This window comes from Pinus tabuliformis, chromosome 5_2, assembly GCF_031772625.1.
Source record: "Pinus tabuliformis cultivar Carrire ecotype Pingquan chromosome 5_2, CPIR1, whole genome shotgun sequence".
Taxonomy (NCBI): Eukaryota; Viridiplantae; Streptophyta; class Pinopsida; order Pinales; family Pinaceae; genus Pinus; species Pinus tabuliformis.
The window spans coordinates 900,829,926-900,853,666 of record NC_142306.1 but is presented as its reverse complement, the minus strand read 5'-3'; the positions used below and the strand labels follow the sequence as shown (position 1 = coordinate 900,853,666).

At 32.4% G+C, this 23,741-nt stretch overlaps 1 protein-coding gene across 1 annotated transcript in view; it reads left to right on the top strand.

Moving 5' to 3' along the window:
• The first annotated feature begins 9,093 nt into the window (after positions 1-9,093).
• Positions 9,094-23,741, top strand: part of LOC149162226 (cysteine protease XCP1-like) — a 49,423-nt gene continuing 34,775 nt past the window's right edge. Inside the window, exons 1-2 of the mRNA XM_089435123.1 lie at positions 9,094-9,571; positions 11,466-11,677. Of these exons, the coding sequence (XP_089291249.1) occupies positions 9,094-9,571; positions 11,466-11,677 (690 nt within the window). The remainder of the gene's footprint in view (positions 9,572-11,465; positions 11,678-23,741) is intronic.

The following is a 23,741-nucleotide window of genomic DNA, read 5'->3' as shown; positions in this document are numbered from 1 at the left end:
CTTCTTCCCTTTGTCAGTTCCTTTATCGGCTTTTGATTCAGATTTGGATCCTGCTTCTGATTCAAAAGCCTTTAGCTCGGCCACCAGTGGCTACTTGGCCCGACACTCACTTGTATTGTGAGTGGATGTCTTATGGAACTCACACCATTTTCCCATGTCCTTCTTTCTCTTTGTGGTGTTAATGTTTGCTTGCGTCTTCGGTGGGTTGGCCTAGGTAGCCTCGCCTTAGCTTGGTCCTTTTTTCTATGGTTTGGGTGTGCCTTTTCCTTGCTTTTGATTTGCAGATCCAAAGTCCCGCTTATTATATTTAAACTTCTGCTCAATCTTGACAGCGTACCAATACGTCGTGCCAAGTGAGGAAATGTCTAGGAACTGCATCTCTTCCTAGATGTACTTGTGTAGACAATCACGATACTTGAGCACCAAATTCCGCTCAGTATCCTTGATACCCAGCTTCATGCGAAGGGTATGGAAAATATTTGTGAAATATCAAACATCTTGGTCCCTTCCTTGCCATAGTGTGGTCGACTTTATGTATTTGTCTTCATAGTTCTCGGCAGGGTAATATTATTCCTTGATGGCGTCTTGGAAAGAATTCCAAGTGTGTGCAGCTGAACATAATGAGGGCTCACTCTCGTCATTTTGTTTACATTAGGTTTCCCACCAGTCCTTGACATGTGGGTGGCTTTGAGAAGTGCAAAAGTAATCTTTTCCCAATTGGAAAAATCATGAACTTAAAAATATCCTTCCAACACATTTAAGCATTTATCTATGTCATTTCCATCTATCAGGCCTTCAAATATGGGAATATCAAAGTTAACTTGTACCTTAAAAGGAGTGGTTCCTCCATAGTGGTTGTTGGATGAAGAGGCATCATTTGTGAGTAGCTGTTGAAGGATCCAGGCAAATTTATCCATCATCGCATCTCTCTGTCGCTCGAGGGCTTCCTCGAGCAACATTTTTAAAGGATCTCCTGCCCCCTCATATTTCTTTTCTTCTGCCATGGGGGGTTGTCAGGTTTTGTGAGGCTGATATTGCAATGGTTCAACCAGATGAAGCCCTAAATCCTTATACCGTGACCTCGTTGGGGACATGCAAAAAAGACCAGAGAAAGAGAAAACCTCTCTGATACCACTCAACCGAACTTAAATAGGAATGCAACAACTTATAGATATAATAAAAAATACTTCATTTCATTAATAGGAAAATATTGAACTATGCTTAGAAACAAAATGGAAATAAGATATATCGGGCGATGGTAGCTTATCTCTGAGAAGGGATGTGGCAACTACATGCCTCTCAAATGTGTTACAATGAGGCTCAAGGGCCTAGTTATTATGGGAAAACATGAGAAAACCCTAAAAACCCAAAACCCTAACCCCAAGAGATGTAACACCAAGAGTTTGTGGGCCCCGTTGGGATTTGTTGGGCACCCAACTTCCCGGGGTCATAACTTGGTCATATTATCTCCGTTTGGCACATATAATACCTTGTTGGAAATCTCTTACAGATTACTAAAGGTATCAACTAGGCTCATGCCTATGGCGATGGGCCTAATGTGGACCCTAGAAAAATGTCATTTAGGGTGTCAAAACTGCTCCAGAAGTTCAGGACCCAAAAAATTACTAAAAATAATAAATGCTGAAATGAACAAGGAAACAAATGAGACTGACCGAGGGGTCTAGGTAGAATAGGTGGGTGGCCAACAATATCCACCTATATCATGCATGGTATATCTACTGCGCAGTCCACTTGGCACTTCGTTACATTCTTTACTTTGCATTCCGCTCCAAAAAATGTAGAGTCTTCACCAAAAACTAGGCCAAGTTAGGTTGTGCCCAACAATATGCCATTAGATCATGATAGAGTCTATCCATAGGGTTATTTATATATAATCCAAAGCATAACTGTCTCCCATAAAATAAGGAAGACGTTGTTAACCTTGGTGACCTTAAGAACAACTAAATCTCTAGCCCTTTTTCCTTGAATTTCACACTATTTAGATTGGTTGAATCCATCTATAGTTATTTTGGTTGACTCAATAAACTCTCATTTGACTTATGGTTGCTTACAAAAGTTATACAAATTATCTCTAAAGGATCCAAACATGGGATGGATTTGTTTTCCAAGACACTTGAAGACCCTAATTCTCATTGCGAGTTTCCTTTCAATTTGAACATTTGTTCATATAGTAATTTTTAGTCATGAAAGTGGATAGGTCTAGCATTATTTAACACACTCTCAAAGGATACTAGTGGGGGGATATCTATCTTTGTTGTTTAATCTCACTGGAGATGTTTGTTACTCCTTCAACAGATTATTGTTATCTAATTTGAAGCTTTATAATGACCCTCTAGGTCAACTCACTTAATAACTTCCTTATTTTATCCTCTCTTCAATGGAAATTGTACAAAACATCATGCAAATGCTTCAATATTTAGTGGAGGTATTATTGGGATAGCTAGAGTCACATTGCTTACCTCACTGCTATGAACTCAACTAGTAGTATTGGAGTCAATTGTTGACATGGATGACAATTAACCCCCCCATGACTCCCCCAACACTAGATGCCAGCATTGTCATTAGATTTATCTTACCAATTCCATTAGTTCCATTTGTGGTATTTCTAGCTAGTTTCACTAGCTTGCTTAGATGGGGTCACTCTTCATATGACATTCTTTAACTATACATTAGGGGCATCCTACAAATTGTCTCCATATGACACTCTTTAATGTCTCCATATGACACTCTTTAACTCTACATTAGGACTTCCTACGAATTATTTCCAATACAACATTCTTTCATTTTACCATAGGGAATTCATATAGATACATAACTTAGTGTATTGTTTAGAAACTACTTCATAATGATTAGTGTCACTACATGTAGTTTATTGCATTAGATTAATTCCATTTGGGTTATTATTTCACATGCCTAGGGTAAAATACTATATTTTAGTGAAGATTCACTCAACACTTGCTCTTAACTATTGAATGTTAGTTTTAGTTTCACACCCTTGTAAATTCTATTCGAAATCATTCATGGGAGATGGGTCATGCATCGTATTCAATCTCACTCATGGGAGATGGGTTATACTTTCTAATTAATCCTACTCATGGGAGATGGGTTGTACTTTCTAATCAAGCGTATTGATGGGAAATGGGTTATGCATTATATTCCAGCTTTCTCTTGGGTGATGGGTCATGATTGTATTCAAGCTCATTAATGGGAGATAGTTCATACCATATGGATGATACACGCTATTCAAGCTTGCTTGTGGGACATGGATCATATAGAATCAAATTTTATAATATTTATATACGAATTGTTTCACTAGTTTTAATTTCAATTTTTTCATATTATAAGTTTAAGTTTTTTCATAAAATATGAATCACGCTATTTAAACTCATTTATGAAAAACAAACGACTCAAAAGTTCAGCCCTAAGAATTATCTCATCGATAGAGTCTTTTTAATATTTTCACACTTTGTGTAAGCTTATGTGTTTCAGGTGTAGGGTTGTAGCTAGTAGTTTTTGACATAGTTGCACTATTTAGGACATTTCTAGTTTACCCATGCTTAAATATCTAGCAACAAAATATGCTAAAAAGTGAAAAATATTTGTTTTTAAATTTGTTGAGAATTTCTGAAAAAAACCAATCCAACTTAATGTCCTTGCTACATTACAACCTAGACAATACCCAAATATAATTGCTACATAACATATCTAAAACATAATATTATGCATAAAAATATGTTTATTATAATATACCATTTACATGGAGAGATATACACATATTGAAAAAATAAAATGCACTCATAAATATATAAATATATTATCATTGTAACAGGTTATTATTATCATCTTCTTCAATATATTATCATGTAATTTTTATTCATTCATACATATTAATTATGTGTTGAGAAGAAACATATAAATTAACAAGGGATACATGGTAGGTAGTACGTGCCACTTAGCTTAAATATAGTGTAATTAAACTGAAAAATAATAAAGACAGATTTCATCCAAAGGTAAAACAACTAATAAAATATTTTAATGTTGAATGTTATCACCAAAAATTAAGAAATATGCTTAACTAATATTGTTTATATTAACATATAATGTGTCTTTTTTTATCTTTTATTAATATATAATTTTTATAACTAAATTTATTAAAGTATGTTTTTAATATAATAGAAAGTCATAATTGAATTTAGCCTTCTGCGATCTATATTATGAAAAGTGTTGTCACTTACTGAAGAAAAGAAAAGTTTGTAGTCATTTTTGAAGCCACAAAAGGACTCAAAGCCTACATCGGACCCTCTGCATTGGAAAGTCCTCTAAAAAATATTTCCAATGATATGTGAAATTCCAAAAAAGGACTCCTAGATCAAAAGATATGGTCTCCCGAAGTTTCAAGGATTTGAAGCCTTAGGAAAAAAGGAATTTCGGAGATCGCAATATCAAAGGTCCAAAGAATTGGAGATCACATATCATAGGTCCAATGGCAACAAAGGTCTAGTGACATCAGACATATTGGCAATCGCACATCAGATTATCAGGAATATCGATGCATTACATATCGTAGGTCCAAAGACATCGAAGATCAAAGATCATAACATCCGAGCTCAGAGGAGATCACACCATTGACAATCGGAGGATCAGAGGTTCTAAAAGTGAAAACCTTTAAAAAGTTGCGATATTGTTAAATGTTTGGATAGCATTAAAAATCGTTGGGGAATGTCGATAAGGATTAATAAAGGATTTCATCGCAAAACCAAATGTGGGCAGGCCCTTTTTTCTCTACTCTAGCACGACACGTGGTGACATATGATTGGTTTCGATAAAGCTGCAGTGGCTCTTGACGTCAGCATGACGTGGTGGTATGGAAGGACACATGGCAGGTAGTTTTCTCATTTTGAGGGGGCCTATGGGGCGAATCTCGGTGACATGTGTTGCCACTCATGAGGTGCCACATCGAAGTGATGAGGTCATATTGGAGATCCCATATTGGAGGTTGAGGATGTCGACAGTTTATAACAGTTGGAAATTGAAAAGTTCCGATGAGAGGGGCTTTGATTTTGGGCTAGCACATGGTCTAGAAGAACTTAAAGAAGTAGGGGCAGAAAGCTATTAACAAAGGAAAATCGACCTCGAGGCAGGAACACAATTCCCTAGTGCCTTACGGTTAAGCCTTTGGTCACTACAGCCATTCCCATGGAGGAAAATAGAAAGGGTCTAAACAAAAAGGGCCAAGGGCATAGAAACTCGTTGTTTTCATAATGTATTTTAAGAATAAAGTTTAGATAAGGAAAAGCTTCGATATATCACTATGGTAATATTACAGGACATACTAAGCTCCGATAGTGTGACACAGATATGTGAGAGATGGATGAGTTGGCAGTTTCAATTTCGTGACACCACTAAGGCTATCACAATTGATCGCTCTCAGCTCTAGAAATTGGGAAATTCAAGCTATTAAAGGGAAAGAAACAGGCGAACTAACCGAATATCTAAAGAGGAACATTGTGGTATAGACGTTGTTTGATCATAGGCCATCCCAGTAATGGCACATAGATATATTCCTCAACCATCATTCAATTTTCCTTATTTCTTTTATCATGTAATTTTTGCATTTTAAAGAGATGAATCAAATCCTTTGTAATGATTTGGGAAACAGACCTTCACATGCCGAGATAGTCGATCAGACAGCTCGAGCTCAGATGAGATATTTTGTAACTTCTTTCAAATCTCCCCCTCCTTATAAAGAGGGAAGAAACACTTAAGAGAGGTTCCATAATTTTTCACCCAAGAGGCCCAAATTTTGTGGTTCCACTTTGGTTCAATTTTCTTGTCCATCATGTCCCTGGGCTGATACAATTGCTCAATGTAATCCAGTGGTGATTTGGACTCCATCTTCAAGGATTAATGAAACTATTTTATTGATTTTAATCAGAGAAATGCACAATATGTTTCCCCTTTGTTTATCACTTCATGTATGTCTTTCCTCCTCTCAAATAGTGTAATCAAGCTACTGGTATCACTCTCCTTATGGTTGTATGCTTGTTGCTAAGTAGTGAAAAGTACCCGTATTAACACATATTTACTTGTGTTATTTAATAGCCTACAATACCTGTATATGAACAAATTTATTTAATTTTGTTTAATGACAAATATATTCATGAGGCATAGAGTTTGATATCTTAATTCACACTCCACTCTTTCTGCATTTTCATCTCCTCACTCTTCCAAATTTTTTCTAGATATTATTGCTTAGGATTCTGTGTTCTGTTCATCTCTCTGCATCAATTCCCCTCCTTTCCTTTCTCTTGTTCATCTATTCTACAACAACAATGTTAAGATGCATATTGTTGTGTGTTGGCCACCAGAACCAAGACATTTCTCTTTAAGATTAGCCATATCTACCCGTGAGTATTTAGATATATATGTTTTCCTGAGTTTACCTTGATGAAGGACTATTGAACCAAGCCCCCAAATTATTTCTTTTCAAACTACCTAGCATATGGAGTGCAGCAGAAAGCTCTACTGATTATGTTCAAAAGAACTCCTCTCGGATGCCCTAGGTACTAGTCTCCTATCAACCTAGAGGTTGTCTCTAAGAGGCTTCTATATCTTCTGAAACACTTGTGTGACAGGAGATAGAAAATGCTACAACATAAAATACGAAAAATGTCCATAAAAATCATAGCATAAGAGTTTTGTCGATGCGTTTTGAATTATCGAGTGTGGTTCATTGTCACGATAAGATGAAAATAATAAGTCGTCTTAAATTGAAAAAATTATAATTCATGTAAAAATATGTTTTTAACATAATAATAAGCCATGTTAAATTGAAAACATGAAGAAAAACTTATAATTCATGTAAATGGAAATAATAGAAAAAAAAAAGAGAAAAAAATAAAAAGTTAAATAAAAAATAAATAAAACTAAAAACAAAAAATTAATAACTAATATAAATAGAAGTTACTAAAGACCTCATAATAAAGCCTCAACCAATGACCTTAAAAATAAAAAAATTTAACTAATAATGAAAGATAACAAAAAATAAATTCTCGAGATTAAACTATAGATAAAAGACATAAATTTTGGTAAAAACAAACTAATACACAATCAAAACAAATTTAAATACAAATACTATATCTACACCAAATATAATAAATTATACTTATCAATATTATATCTTTACAAAATAATATAAATAAAAAATTACAACTTAAAAAAATATAAATAAAAAATTAGAACGAAATCAATATCTAATAATAATAATCCAATATAATAAAATAATAATTATCGACTATCTGATTTACTTAACATTTCATTCATATATACTTATAAAGCAAGACAGAGGCATTCAAATTATACTTGCCACGAAGAAGTATTATGCCTGCCAAATTTATCCAAAAAAAGAGTTTGCGCATAACAATTGCATTATAATATTATCAGTGTGTGTTTTCGCTAAGTTAATACTGAAATTAAATTAATGATTACGTATTATTGTAATTTGAGATATTCAAAAGATTAGATCTATATGATATATATATAAATATATATTTTAAATATAATTATTATATATATATATATATATAATTTCAAGATTAAAAAAAATACTTCTTATTTTGTTTTTTTGATATCTTATGTTTAAGAAAAAGTTTCACAACATGAAATGAGAGAGGTTCTCAAAAATTGCCTCTAGCTTTAGTCAAAACCCCACTTTTGCCTTAAGCATGGGTGGCATCACCATGCTTAGTCTTGGGTTAACCTTGGGGGATTAAGGAAGAGATCATCATGGGAAGCAAGGACAATATCAAAGATACTATTACCCCAGTTTTAAGGATAGGATGTGGGATGATAAGGAGCTTGAGGTTAAAAAGAAGCAATTGTTCTATAAAGAGGTGATCAACCCCACCCTCGATAACCAGGATTATCTATCTATGTTGACTAGCACTAAGAAGAAAATGAGCATCTCTAGGATTAGAATTAACTCTCATGATCTTTGGAGTGAGACCTGAGGGGTGGTCTACTCCCAAGACTTTGCGGGAAGATAGAATTTGTGAGGTTTGTGATACTAAGAAGGTGGAAGATGAAAAACCCTTTCTTTTAGAGTGTCGAGTTCTTGTCCACATCCGCTCCCAATTCCCTTTCATGAGCCACACTTCCAATCTTCTTGCCTTATTAAGTCAGCCCAACTATAAAGATCTTGGAACACTGTGTTTCTTTGATAATAGAAACAAGATTTTGAAAAATGATAATTAAACTCTCTTTTCTTGAGGTCTGATAAAGCACATTTATCTTAAAAAAAAGTTAATCATTATCATCATCATATATATAAAAAATAAAATTACATAATACTAAATTTACAACTAAATTAATATTTAAGATAATAATTATCATAAAATATATATAAAAAAATTAAGTAATAAATATTTATAATCTCTATATCATATATAATAATAGAAATAATAATAATTAAAACTAATTCATATATTAAATATAATTTCAATGATATACTTGAAAAGAATAACCATGCATTAAAATTAACTAAAATCAATTCACAAACATAATTGCTATAATACATATACAAATATACAAAAGATAATGTTCATGCATAAAAATACATTTCATTTATAATATGATATTATCGATCCGCAATACATCATCTGGCTTTCATTCATATATATTTTATATCCAGCAAGAAGCACACAGTCTATATTTTTATGTATGGTAAGAGGCACACAGTTTGTATTCTATGCGTGTCAACCAGAACACAGGCTCTATTTATCATGCTTTATACGTTTAAAGATTAAAAATTACGTACTTTTTTATATATATATATATATAATATTTTAAAATTGTGAAGAATGAAATTAATTAATTGATTTCCTTTTTATATCTCACAGTTTGAAAATATTAAAAAAAATCTAACATTTAAATAAAGATAATTATTCTTTTAGAATTTCCAATTATACAAAAATTGACCCAAAAAATTATTAAGAGTATAAATATGTACATGAAGTCCTTATACAAGCCATATCCAGCTTATTTGTATTCCTCATTGGAAACACACAAGTTATCATGGGTAATAGTTGTTATCTGTGCAGTCTGGTGCCTCTCCTCCTCCTGGCCTCTTCTTGGTCAGTGGATGCATGGTATTCATTTTCAAGTGTGGGATATGAGGCTGAGGACCTCCTTTCTGAATACAGATTCTTGAAATTATTTGAATCAGGGCAGAGGAGGCATGGAAAGCTTTATTATAGCTTGGAACAGAAAGCGAAGAAGCTGGAAATCTTCGGGAGTAATCTGAAGTACATTGATGCTTATAACAGAAAGAGAATAAGAAGCAAGGAGGGTTCCGGCCACTGGTTGGGTCTTAATAAGTTCGCCGATCTGACAAATGAGGAGTTCGAGGCTATTTATTCCAGCAAGCTCAATAAGCCCGCAACTTTTCTTTCGCAAAATGCGCGGCCCCTGCTTGATACGTGCGATGCTCCTTCGTCTCTTGATTGGAGAAAGAGAGGCGTTGTTACAGGAGTGAAGAATCAAGGGAATTGTGGTGAGTTTCCGTAGATTTCGTTTTACTAATCATGGGATTTGAACGTTGTAATTTCAATGGGAGTAAGTGAATTTATTTGACCTTGAAGTATTGATGATGATGGTTAACGTCCACTGAAATCAAATATTGGATAATTTAATGAGAGAATAATTGTAGAATATTTCACAAGAAATAGACCTCATTATTCCAACGATTTTTATGGATTAAAAAGTTGAGGTTTACATTTATTAAAAAACATTGAAATTTACATTACTTAATTTGTTTGTTAGTTTTCATTAAATTGTAAAACAAAATCTTATGAGAAAAGGTTGAGTAAGATTTTATTGAGGTATTTTTTTATATGTAGATTGTAAATTTCATTTATTCAGGAGATATGGAGCAAAGTAAACTCTTGAGGTTGACTCTCTTTCCTACTCTTGAATGCTAGAATTTACCATTAACATAAACCCAAACAAGTTAGTTGCCGGGATAAACTATTACATGGAATATTAGTGTTATCTTTTTTCGATATCTTTGGGTTATCCTTTTTAGATTCAAGATGTGGGTTGAAAATATCTGTATAAATAACATTTTCTGAGATAACATATAAATAATATTTTCTGAGATAACATATAAATAACATTTGCTGAGATAACATTTTGTGAGATAGATTACAAGTTTTTAGATTAATTTTTATAATGTTGATATTTCATTTCATTTTATTTTATTAGGGAGGATATATATTGTTTTTATATAATATTTTTCTTTTTTTTTCATATATACAATATTTTTTGGGATTAGATAATTAGGAGTAATTTAATTTTATATTTTGTTTGGTTTTTTTGGGTGTATTTTTTGACTAATTTTACCTAAAATTTAACAATAATTTATTGGAAATGTGAGTTTAAGTTATTTGGTTTATTTCTTAAAAGTTTATAGGAATTGTAAGACTGGACTATAGGCTATTCAATTCATTTATAAATTCAAAAACATAAATAAATTTCACAATTTGATAAAAATTTGTATCTTCATATTGAAATGAAAAAAGATAAAATAATTAAATTGTACTAATAATTTATAAAACTTTATCCACGTCATACTTATTATCAATTAACTCTCTATTATAAAATTTTAAAATATCTTTAATTGAAAAAAATAAAAATTGTCCAAAAATATTCTTGTTAAATAACATTTACATTTTAATATATTATTTGTCGGTTTAATATATAAATTAAATTATCCATACAAATAATCTATAAATTACAAATTTTTTTTTACTAAATATTATTTATTATAAATTAACTTTTCATTATACAATTTTAATTTAACTTTTTATAGTGTTAAATCTCATTCAATTACAATTATCACTAATATTACATGGATGAATAAAGTTATTTACATTTATATTTATTGAAATTTGATTTTAGTCCATACATCAACTTCTGCACTAATAAAAGATAGGTGCAGACTTGATTTTATTTGGATTGTACTTCTACGGTAGTGAAATACATGTGTTCATTTGATTTTAGTTAAAATTCTACCATAGTTATTTATATTTTATTTTATTGAGTTGTTTTGTTTAAGTTATTTTGATATTTTTGTTTTTTTTAATTATAAGTTAAAATATCTTGTTTTATTATGTTTATTTTTATTTTTGGTATAAGTTTTAATAATTAATTTATATAATAAATTTGGAATAATTCTAAAAATGTATTTTAATATTTATATTTTTATTATACAATATTTTATAAATATTTGATTAATAATTCAAAAATAAAGTAGGTTAATAAATTAAATAATAAAATGGTAAAAAATATAATTAATTTATTATTATAAATATAACATGTAATGAAATTATAGTTTTTATTTTTATTTTTTATTTATAAATGATATTGGTTGAATGTTGTTCGTGCAGGAAGTTGTTGGGCATTCTCGTCCACAGGAGCAATAGAAGGGATTAATGCAATATCAACTGGGGACCTTATAAGCTTGTCTGAACAAGAATTAGTTGATTGTGTTTCAGCAAATCATGGATGTATGGGAGGCTATATGACTCATGCATTTGAATGGGTGATGCAAAACATTTATCAATACATTAGTAAGAATGGGAACTGTAGCGCTCCAAAGGTATGTCAACCACATTTGTCTTTTATAAGATCAATTTACATTGTTGTGATGTTGTGGGTTGTTAATTTGTTTCCATAAATAATTATGTACTTTATTTAATTTATTATACAATATTTTGTCAAAGATAAATCAAGAATTAATTAGCAAACAATTATGTACTTCATTTTAGTTTATTATTTTTATTTTGTTTCAGACATATCAAAATCTACTTATTTAAATATTTTTTTAATATTAATATAATATTTTTTTAGCTCATATAGTAAATTATTATTCCACTTATTTATTTTTAAGATTACATAATTATATTTTTCATATGCTTTCTTAATAACTTTTTTCTAATATCTTTAGATCTTAAGATATTTTAAAATTAAAAAAAAAAACCAAGTACTTTTTTTTTTTTTTTTTTTTCTGGGTGATAGCTAGGCTAAATCGCCCCTCGGCCTACTGCAAGACCTGACTCCAAGGGCTTCGGGTGGATTCGACCCTGTGACCTCGGGTGGATTCGACCCTGTGACCTCCCGATGGCGAGACATGGTTTTTGACCAACTGAGCTAACCCTTGGGACTAAATCATTACATCAACTTATAAGAGAAAAAGTTCCACTTATTTAGAAATAACTTGTCACACATGAACACAACTTATTATTTATAAAAAGTTATAAACAATTAGTTCTATTGTGAATTATTGTACCTTATTTTTACTTTATAATTATTATATAAATAAAGTTGTATATTATTTTTCTCTATCAATACATTTGATTTTTAGTTTATATTCTTATTTTCTCTTTATTTTGAGATTTTGTTCATATTCTCCTCTCCTTTATATGGAATATCAAAACATGTTATGTGATTTGTGATTTGTTCAATTGATTATTTGGGTTTAGGGAATGGATGTGATGATTTGCTTATATCTTTTTTTATTTATTTAATTGTTGGAATCAATGTAATTTTATGTGAAAGTGATATATAATATATATTTAATTTCATTAATTTATTTATGTTTATGGAAAATTGAATCGTGGTATGTGTTAAGAGAATAAAAAATTAGTGGATATCTTATACTAAAACTAAATTTGATATACATAATGATAAGTTATTAATTACTTTGATATAACCTTTTGTTTGGTTTATCAAAGATTAAAATTCTCATAAGAAATTAATAGATATACTTTTACCTTTTATTTTTATGGTGGGAAAGATTAAAGAGATTCAATCTTGATTGGATAATTATCTATTTTTTTATCCATCTCAATGCTTTTAGAGTGGAAAAAATTGAAAGAATCAATCTATAGAAGCAATTTTATGAGTGGGACCCAATTTGAAAAATTGTAGCTTGAAATATTTTTAGTCTATTTGGAGGCCTTAGATGATTTTTTTTTGGGGTAAAAAATTCTCACATAAGGATGGGTCCACATTGTTTCTACGAATGAACACATTTCTAATGGTGTAAGAATCACATTAATTAGAGTTCATGTGAAAAATTTATGCATCCTAGAAGTCAACTTATCATGATTGACCACAATAACTCAAAAGGATGTCATGTTAACCCTTGTTAATCATGTAGAAGGGGCTATCCATGTGGGGACTATGAAGAATACTCTAAAAGGGTTGAGTTGTAACTCATGTTGAGTGTTGAATGGGTAAAATATAAACCCTAATTGGCTATTAGCTTATGTTATAGCTAGGCCACTAAGATAAAAAGTCCTTCCATTCTAATTTCTTGCATTTTGTTCCATAGTAGTAGAGTAGATAAGTGTGGATAGATAGAGCATAACAGAGGGATTTATTTTTCCAGTAGCATCCCACAAGCCATAGGTCTCAAGAAACTCTGCAGAGAGTTACTTCTCCTTTATACTTTCTTCATTTTCATTCTAGACAAAAGAAATCAAAGCAACCTCACCTTCCAACTATATTTTTTACGTGGGGTCTCCACTTAGTCAACATATGTCATAGAAACTGTGTTTGTGAGATGTTAAAGAATACCCCTAATCTCACAAAATATTGATAAAAACCTCAAAAATCCTTTAGTTTAAACCCCTCTAAATACATAATTCTAATAAAAGTAACCCCAATTTTAATAAATATCTCCTATTTCCATGAATACCCCTTTTAGTAGCCCCCAAATACCTATAATACCCTTGTACCCCACACCCCCCACCCTAATAGCTAAAATATATTGACTCTTTCTTCCCTAATTTAAAAATTTTGTTTATGAATGAACATGGTAATATATTGGTAAAAAAGGAAAATCCCCCATATTTTTCTCCCAAAAGTGTTTACTAGAGCATATATTGGTGTTCATTGTTATTATTGAGTGATTCTATTTACGTATTCTCTATTTTATAAAAATTATCTATGCGTGCATAAAAAATAAAACAATAATAACAAATCTAGAATCTAAAATGAATTAATCCTTAATAGTATGGATTTCATTTTATGTTCATAGATCTATTATGATGAATTATCTAATGGAATATTTAGAACAATTACATGTCATATTGGTATAAGAAAACTCAATTTAAGACAAAAAATTTAAAACCCTAGCCATGATTAATGAATCACTTTATAATAGCCCTTGAGATGTGATAGAGAAGATTGTGGGGTTGGAATTGTAAGTCATAGATATAAACCATAATTTGAGCCTCCATGTGGTGGCCCTGATCTATAGTTCCAAGTTTTTTTGAGAATACAAAGGTTTCAACTTAGAGGTTAGAATAGAGGATAAATTGGGGGATTGAGAAGAAGCAAATAATAATTCCATGAAACATGAAGAAGAGAAATCAAGTTCAAGTTCCATGAACCACTCATAGTCTCTCTTCAAGATGGAAGAAATGTTGGATATGAAGTTGTACCAAGGTGAGATAGATTTTTTGAAATTAAATCATTGGTTACAACATTTTTAGGTTTATTTTATTATTCACCATATAAAGGACAAACACAAAATTTCATTTTCTCCTTTCAAATTAGAGGGGCGTGGCATAACCTATTGGAAAAGCCTCATGAAAAAGATGAAGATAGAGGGGACCCTCCAATAATTAAGTGGGAGGATTTTAAAAATCTCATAAAGTCTCATATCTACCTTATTGGGTATGTAAAGCACAATAGATACAATGACATTACTTAAGGAAAAGATAGGGGCGTAGTGTAGAAGAGCACACTATGTAGTTGAGGAAGATGGAAATAGTGTTGGGCATCACTCCCAAGAAACTATATGTACACAAGTATTTTTATGTTCTACTCACCATATGCATAAGAAAGTGATGTTGTTCAAATAGAGAACAATCAATGAGGCCTCTGTATAGGAACAATACTTGGAAAAAATAAGCCAAGAAAAAGGGCAGTGAAGTCATTTAAAACAAAAGGAATTTGTGGAAGCTTCTAAGGGAGGAGGAAGAATTGGAAAGTGGGGAAGGACAAGAATATCATAGGCATAGCACATTACTGTATAAAGAACCACTACAACATTGAAGACCATATAGAGGAGAAGTGTTCGAAATTGCATATAGAGATCAACTCAAAGAACAAAAGAAGGACAAAAAGAAGAAAAATATCATAGCCACAGATTCCCGTGATCAAGTGGAAAGTAGCTCAAATGTGGATGATGATAATGTCAATACATCAATATAAAAAGGGTTGAATCTGAGTAACTGATGCAGGAGCATTCAGCTCAGGATAATCATTGTATTTTAGTAGACATAGGGGGTCTTGTGTTTTAAGAAAGTTGGTTTCCTAAGTGTTAAATTAATGTAATTACTTAGGCTTTTGAGTGATTTTAATGAGAATAGGAATTAATTAAGTATTGTGAGGCATATTTATAAATGTTCTCGAATGTTGGAGAACGTGAGAGATTTAGGATAGTTGAAAAGATTTGGGAATCAGTTGTAAATCTTAGGTTAGGAGTTGGTTTCATGATTTGAGTTACTAGGGAGGAACCCTAGGGATAAAGAAGATATTTTAGGATTTTGTTCAGAAGTTTATGGATCTAAACCAGGAATTCGTTATAGAATCCTTTCGTATAAATGTAAGCCTAAAAGGCATAGTTAGGGGTTAGCTTGTTATAGGTTAGCTAGTTAGTTAGTTAGTTAGAGAGTTAGGAATCATGGGTTTAATTGTAAGCTTACAGGCAGGTAAGAAAATAGAGGCCATTGATTAGAAAATCAAGCCAGAGAGAGAGAGAGAGAGAGACTCTTATGTAAATATTTATTTATCAATACAAAGAATTCAATTCCTGAATTGTGTGGTGTGTATTGATTAATGGAGTTATGAATGGTGTATGAATTAGTGTAATTATGCATAGTATATGTATGCAAGTGGAGTTTGAGCAGAACACAAAGAAGGAGTGAGGATGAAGGATCGTGTTGGATCGCTTGAATCCATTTGAAAGATCACAGTTGAGGTTTAGGAGTGACAATGTTTAAGAGTACGTAGAGTAAGTCCAAGAGGGAGTTGTGTTGTAGAACAACCAAAGACCAAAAACCCTGGGTAAACCTGAAACATCATAAGAACACTAAGAAATGACGTAAAAACAAAGTAAAGAGAAGGAAGAAGAAATGAAGTGATGATGCACAAGAGTCGTTGGATCTATAAGATCAACGGACAAGGTTGAAGGCAATGGGCGGCTAAGATTAAGTCGCGCAATATAAAGTGAAAGAGATGAATGGCGGAGACTAAACCTAAGAGTTAGCGGGAGAGAAGAGCGATTTTCATAGGCAGAAGTGGTTTCTATGTGGCCTCAAAACCATAAGTGGTAATTGAAAAATGGACCCGATGAAGTTATGAACCATATATTAATCGAGTTGAAGTCCAGAGATGATTAGACCGTCCGTTGAAAGGGTGATCGGACACATAACGTGTGTAAACAAGCACGAGGTTTAATTTGGAAACAGACTCGATGTGAGTTTATACAGCGGGCTTAAATATTTGTTGAGATCCAGTGATCAGGACCGTCCATTGGTTGATGGATCAGACGGTAATTGTGCGGAAAAGTGCATGCAGGTTAATATGTTGAGCGGACCCAATGTGTTTATCAATGTTGGTTAAGTTTATTTAAGTTCTGGCAGGTGAATAGATTAAAGCTAGAGATCGCACGATATCTGTTGATATGATGGAGTGATATCGATGATGAAGGTTGAACGCGATAAATGTGAGTATCAGAAAATGTGTAAAGGTCGTGGAAAGAAGGAAAGGTAAGGTTAAATGTGGTTTATGTCTGTTTCTATTACATGAGGTAATAATAGAAATATAACAAATAAAGGTTTTATGGGTTAAGCAAAGTTTAACCAAAGTCAAAGAACATGGTATGGGGTTTAGTTAATATGTGAGGGGTATAGAATTAACCAAAGTTTAGGAAGGGTTGCATAAGATTCCACTTGAAAGGTTGATTAAGGTTTAGACTATTGTATAGTTATTAAAACGTTTATGCGTGAAGATTAATGAAGAATCCTAAAGCCTTAATTTGTGAAGGGTTGGCTAGGCAGGGAAATTAAAATTCGTGGAAAAAAATAGATTATGCATTTATATGAATACTGTGGGTAAAGTCAGCTTAGGCTGACATCATTTGGTATCAGAGCAGAATAAGGAAATGTTGTGTTATGTTTTAAAGATGTGTATGCAGGCAAGAGGAGATCAGGTTATTTGAATATGATAAGTAGAAGGTATGCCATAAGATGAGAGTAAGTAATAATCTTAAGAAGGGATTGCTGAAGCATAAAGAAAGCATAGAGCTGTTTGTTTTCTTGAGGAAAATGGAGATTCACTCGAATGTGAAGAGTGGATAGAGACTTCTTGTGAAGTCATACAGGTACTGTTTTATCTAACTCTGGTTTGAGTTTTGCAGGTTAAAGACAAAGTAAAGATTGATAGAAGAAGACAAAAAAATAAATTTGTATATGTTCTAAAGAACAAAGTGAATGAAGGACTGGACAAACAAGTGGCAGTGAACCTGAAGAACCAACTGAAGGTTGGACAGAGAGGACAAGGGTGTTGTTAGAAGGAAGCTGAGCAGCAATCTTTTTAAAGCTTTGGAATGATCTTTGGTTTGAATGTCATGGATATGCAGGTAACAACAATTAGTGAAGCATCTTAGCAAGAAGATCATAGCCTGAAGAGCAGTGATGAAAGAAGACAGTAAAGGTTTCTGAGAGAGAGTGACAGAACCTAGTATTCCATTTGTGTTTGGACAATTTTGTTTTCAAAAGTGCAGATGAGTTGAATTCTAGAGCATGGAGTGCTCATATGGTTCCATAGGAGAGAATTAGAGAGATGCCAAAATATTGAGCTCAGAGGAGAGAAGCTTAGTGAGGTATCATGCAGCAGGGAGGACATGTTGTTGCAGAGACTTGTGCAACTCATAGTAGTGAATGAGGAACTCATAGAGATGGAGAAGAAGATGACTACTGATAGTCATTGTAGAGGTTCAGAGAAAAGCCACAAAGTGAAGAAGGAGAATGCCAAGGTAAATGACAAGAGAATGAGTCAAGAGGATATTGACAAAGAGATTGTTGAGTTAAAAGAACAACTCAATGTATTGAGGATGATACTAGAGGAAAACCAAAGACTAGGTTGGGTCTTGAAGAAAAAGCCAGTGAAGTGGTCTAAGTTATAGAGAAGGCTACAACAGAGGTAGGTGAAGTGGCTGATGGAAAAACTTTGAGAAGCTGAGTTAGAAATGGAAGTTTCCATTTGTGAACCAGAACAGGGTGAGGTTCTAGGTGAAGATGAAGATTAGAGATCTGTGAAAGATCTTGAGGATTCAAGATAGCAAGAAGTTTACTTTGTTGAGGAAGGAATTATTTATGATTTTCTGAATTGTTGGGAAAATTCAGATCAATAGGAGGATGTAAAACCTTGTATATTTGAATCTAATAATTCTGATGTGATTATAGGTTTTGCAGAGGATGAGCAATATTTTGAAGCTGTCAAAAGTATGGAAGAGTATCTTTCAGAATATAAATACTCTGAAGTAAAGAAGGATGGAGAATGTCTCTTAAATGAGAAAAGCAATGAATTATTATAGTAGAAAGAATTTAGTAATAAATTGATGTTTGATGTTGTGACAACACAGGAACAATTTCTTGTGAAAGGAGATGAAATTCAGTCTGAAGAGTTGATATGTGAAACAACAGTTGAGACTGTTGAACTCTGTAATTTTCAAATTGATAATTTAAGTATAAATGTAGGAATTATAAATAATGATGAAGTACTTATGAAGTTTAACAAGGAAATTGATTTTTTGGAGTATTTGCTGGAAAAGTTAGAATATGACAGTGTGATTGTACAGGAAGGAGTTCAATATAGTGGACAAGAGGAGGAAGAAATCAATGAAGTAGATGATGAGGAGGAGAGACTAGATGGCAGTCTCATGAATTCTTTTGACAATTTAAATTAGCATACTGATGTGCTGATAGAGGAGGAGAAATCAGAGCAACATACTGAGGTGTTTCCAGAGGAAGAAAAGGCATAGAAGCCTTATGATTTTTATTTTAACAATTTCTTTATGAGTGCAGGTTTAGTTATAGATGCTGGAGAAAATCTGGCACAGATGAGCAGTCAAGTAAAGATGGAAGAAAAGGATTCTTTGGAAAAGTTTAATCCATGGAACAAAGATGTTCAATTGCTGGAAAGAATGTTGGAAAGTCAGGATTCAATGCAAAAAGAGATAATAATTAAAGAAGGTAAGGATGAAAGGGAAGTAAGAGTGAGAATCCGACAACTTCAAAGATAAGAAAAATAGTTTGAAGAGTTACTGAACAACAATAACAACCTGAGACAAAGAGAAAGAGGTAGCAATAAGTGGTAGAGTAAGGACTAGCCCAATGATGTGTTGGAGATAGAAATTGAAGAATTATGGCAGTTAATGATGAAACAGTCGAGATTGAAGAGATTGACAACAACAGGAAGAATGGTCAATCAGAATTTGAACCTGATTGATAAGGAGAGGAAGATGAAATAGAAGATAGCAAATATACAAAAACAACGAAGGTGCAGAGCTTTTAGACAACTACAAACTAAAGTTTGGGACCCTCGAGGTTTTCTATCAACATATGAAGACACATGATCAGGAGATCACAAATGTTTTCTACCTTGGGAGTCTAATGCAGGAGCGTTTAGCTCAGAAAAATCATTGTATTTTAGTATACGTAGAGGGTCTTGTGTTTTAAGGAACTTGGTTTCCTAAGTGTTAAATTAATGTAATTATTTAGGCTTTTGAGTGATTTTAATAAGAATAGGAATTAATTAAGTATTGTGAGGAATATTTGTAAATCTTCTCGAATGTTGGAGAACATGAGAGATTTAGGATAGTTGAAAGATTTGGGAATCAATTGTAAATCTTAGATTAGGAGTTGGTTTCATGATTTGAAGAACTATAGAGGAACCTTAGGGATAAAGAAGAGATTTTAGGATTTTTTTGAGAAGTTTATGGATCTAAACCAAGAATTGGTTATAGAATCCTTTTGTATAAATGTAAGACTAAAAGGCATAGTTAGGGGTTAGCTAGTCAGTCAGTTAGTTAGAGATTTAGGAATTAGGGGTTTGATTGTAAGCCTATGGGCAGGTAGGAAAACAGAGGCCACTGATTAGAAAATTAGGTCACAGAGAGAGAGACTCTTATGTAAATATTTATTTATCAATACAGAGAATTCTATTCCTGAATTTTTTGGTGTGTATTGATTAATGGAGTTATGGATGGTGTATGAATTAGGGTAATTCTGCATAGTATACGTATACAGGTGGAGTTTGAGCAGAACACAGAGAAGAAGTGAGGATGAAGGATCGTGTTGGATCGCTTGAATCCATTTGAAGGATCACATTTGAGGTTTAAGATTGACAGTGTTTAAGACTATGCAAAGTAAGTCTGAGAGGGAGTGATGTTGCAGAACAACCAGAGACCAGAAACCCTGGATAAACCCGAAACCACAGAAGAACACTGAGAAATGACATAAAAATGAAGTAAAGGGAATGATGAAGAAATTAAGTGATGATGCACAGGAGTCGTTGGATTTATAACATCAACGGACAAGGTTGAAGGCGATGGGTGGCCAAGATTAAGTCACGCAATATAAAGTGAATGAGATGAATGGCAGAAACTAAACCTAAAAGTTAGCGGGAGAGAAGAGCGGTTTTTGTAGGCGGAAGTTGTTTTCGTGCAGCCTCAAAACCATAAGTGGTAAATGAAAAATGGACCCGATGAAGTTATGAACCATATCTTAATCTAGTTGAATTCTGGAGGTGATCATACCGTCTATTGAAAGGGTGACCAGACACATATCGCGTGCAAACAAGCACGAGGTTTAATTTGGAAATCAGACTTGATGAGAGTTTATACAATGGAGTTAAATATTTGTTGAGATCCGGTGATCAAGACCATCCATTGGTTGAGGGATCGGATGGTAATCGCACAGAAAAGTGCGCGCAGGTTAATATATTGAGAGGACCTTATGTGTTTATCAATGCTCATTAAGTTTATTTGAGTTCCGTTGGGTGAATGGAATAAAGTTGGAGATCGCGCGATAGCCATAGATGTGATGGAGTGAGATCGATGGTGAAGGTTGAGTGCGATAAAGATGAGCATCGGAAAATGTGTAAAGGTTGTGGAAGGGCAGAAAGGTAAGGTTAAATGTGATTTATGTGTATTTCTATTATATGAGGTAATAATAGAAATACAACAGATAAAGGTTTTATGGGTTAAGTAAAGTTTAACCAAAGTCGGAGACCATGGTATGGGGTTTGGTTAATATACGCAGGATATAGAATTAACCAAAGTTTAGGAAGGGTTGAATAAGATTCCACTGGAAAGGTTAATTAAGGTTTAGACTATTCGATAGTTATTAAAACATTTCCGCATGAAGATTAATGAAGAACCCTAAATCCTTAATTTGTGAAGGGTTGACTAGGTAGGGAAATTAAAATTCATGGGACAAAATAGATTATGCATTTATATGCATACTGTGGGTAAAGTTAGCTTAGGCTGGCATCGGTAACCATGAGCAACCTGAAGAGAAGGAGATGGACAAACTCTTTCATATAAAGATACTTACCAAAATGAGAAATATTTCATGATTTATATGAATTAGGTGCATATGAATATTTGATAGTAATGGATATGGTCAATGAACTTATATTGTAGTTTCATGACCATCTGATCTCATATCCATTGGGATGGGTCTACAAGGAAAGATAGATAATGGTAACAAAATAATGTAAAGTTAAATTTCCTAATAATGTTGAATTTGTTGATGAAGTAAAATTGGATGTAGTTCTAAATGATGTATGTGGAGTTGTATTTGTGAGTACTAATATATACATGTGGAGACCCAATTAATATTGCCTCATTAAGGAAATAAAATTCTTCTTCATCAATGTGCATAAGGGAAAGATAAATATTTCACTCATAAATGCTAATTAGGGCAATAAATTTATGAGTTCCACTAAAAAGTATGTTTGATTATTCTTAAGAGAAAATCAATTTGTAAAAGAGTCAATGAGAATAAAGGTATCCCTGGAGGGGTGTACTTATAAGATATAGAGATAAAAACATCAATATTTGTTATAAGAATACAAGGTAGTGTTCCAAGAGCCTAATGGGCTACCACCCAAGTGGTAAGTAGACCACAAGATCCAATTGTTGTAAAAATTTCTGTTATCACCAAAAAATTGATCATCTAGCCTAATTTACTAGATGGATTGAAGTACACGATTTAAGGCCAATTTTACCATAGTAAAAGTTCTTTCATTTTGATAAATTACTTAATAAACCACATTTGTTAAGTAATTTATAATTAAACATGAACAATAACTAAATAAATCACTATTTATTTAATTTTCTTCTAGGAATAATTAATTAAACCATTGATTAATTAATGTTCCTTGTCATATTTGACCTAGTTATGAAAAATAAACAGATAAATTATTAATTATCTTATTTTTCTCTAGGAAGAATTAATTAATCACTAATTAATTAGTATTCCTTGTAAAATTTGACTAAATCCCTTAGGAATAATTAAATAAATCATTATTTGTTTATTATTCCTTAACCATATTTATGTAGATGATAAATAAATCATCTATTTATTTATTATTTCTAAATAAAAGTTTAAATACCTTTTCCCTCCTAACCAAATATAATAAAATATTCCAAGTGGTTATTCCAAGAATGGGGTTAATAATATTTTATTATTGCTCATTATTCAAGGATAACTCAATATTTTGTTAAAAATAGAAGGGATTTCCATTCATTATTCAATTTTGATTATTTTCATTGTTGCGCTCACTGTTGTAACTCTAATTATTATCACCGTCGCAAACCATTTTTCTTCTATTTGAGTTCCCACTGAGCTCAAAATTTCTATTTGTTGAGTGTACAGATTATAGAGGAGAGATATTCTATCAAAACGCTGAAGAAGTTTGAGGATAGCCAAGAACCTATCCCATAGAGGGGGACTCGTAACATTTATTTGTTCCCTTCACACGTGTTATAATAAAATATTTTCTTTGTATATCTCATTTCGATTTGATTATTGGAGTTATTACTGTTGCATTTTGTTGTTTAATTATGACTGTGGCATAGATCAAGACTTTGGAAAGTTTTGTTTCTATCATTTACTACAAATGTACAATGTTTATCAACCATTTATATTGTTGAGAATGTTTGTCATCCACAGTATTAAGTGTTTTCTTTTCGTACACCTTCGAGGAGAAAAGACTACAATAAAATTGGCAACACCACTGGTTTTTACTTGATATCCAGAAACCTGGGTGACCTTCAGTTTTCAGATTATGATTTCTTCTTTTTTTAGTCTCTTAATTTTGTTTACTAACATTTTAACCCTAGATATATCAAATTTCTAACTTTTGAAGTTTTCTAGTCTTTTCCGCGGGTCACGGGAACAAGTCACTACAGAGACGACAATTTTTTGCGAGACTCGCTGAGTGGGAATCAAGGAGAATAAATCACACTTTTTTTCCCAAAAAGTGTGATCTAGAGGTACAGAGCACACTGTTCAGCCCAAAAATTGAGATATCCCTAAAAACAGGTCAACACTTGCAATTTTTAGGGTTTTCGAGTT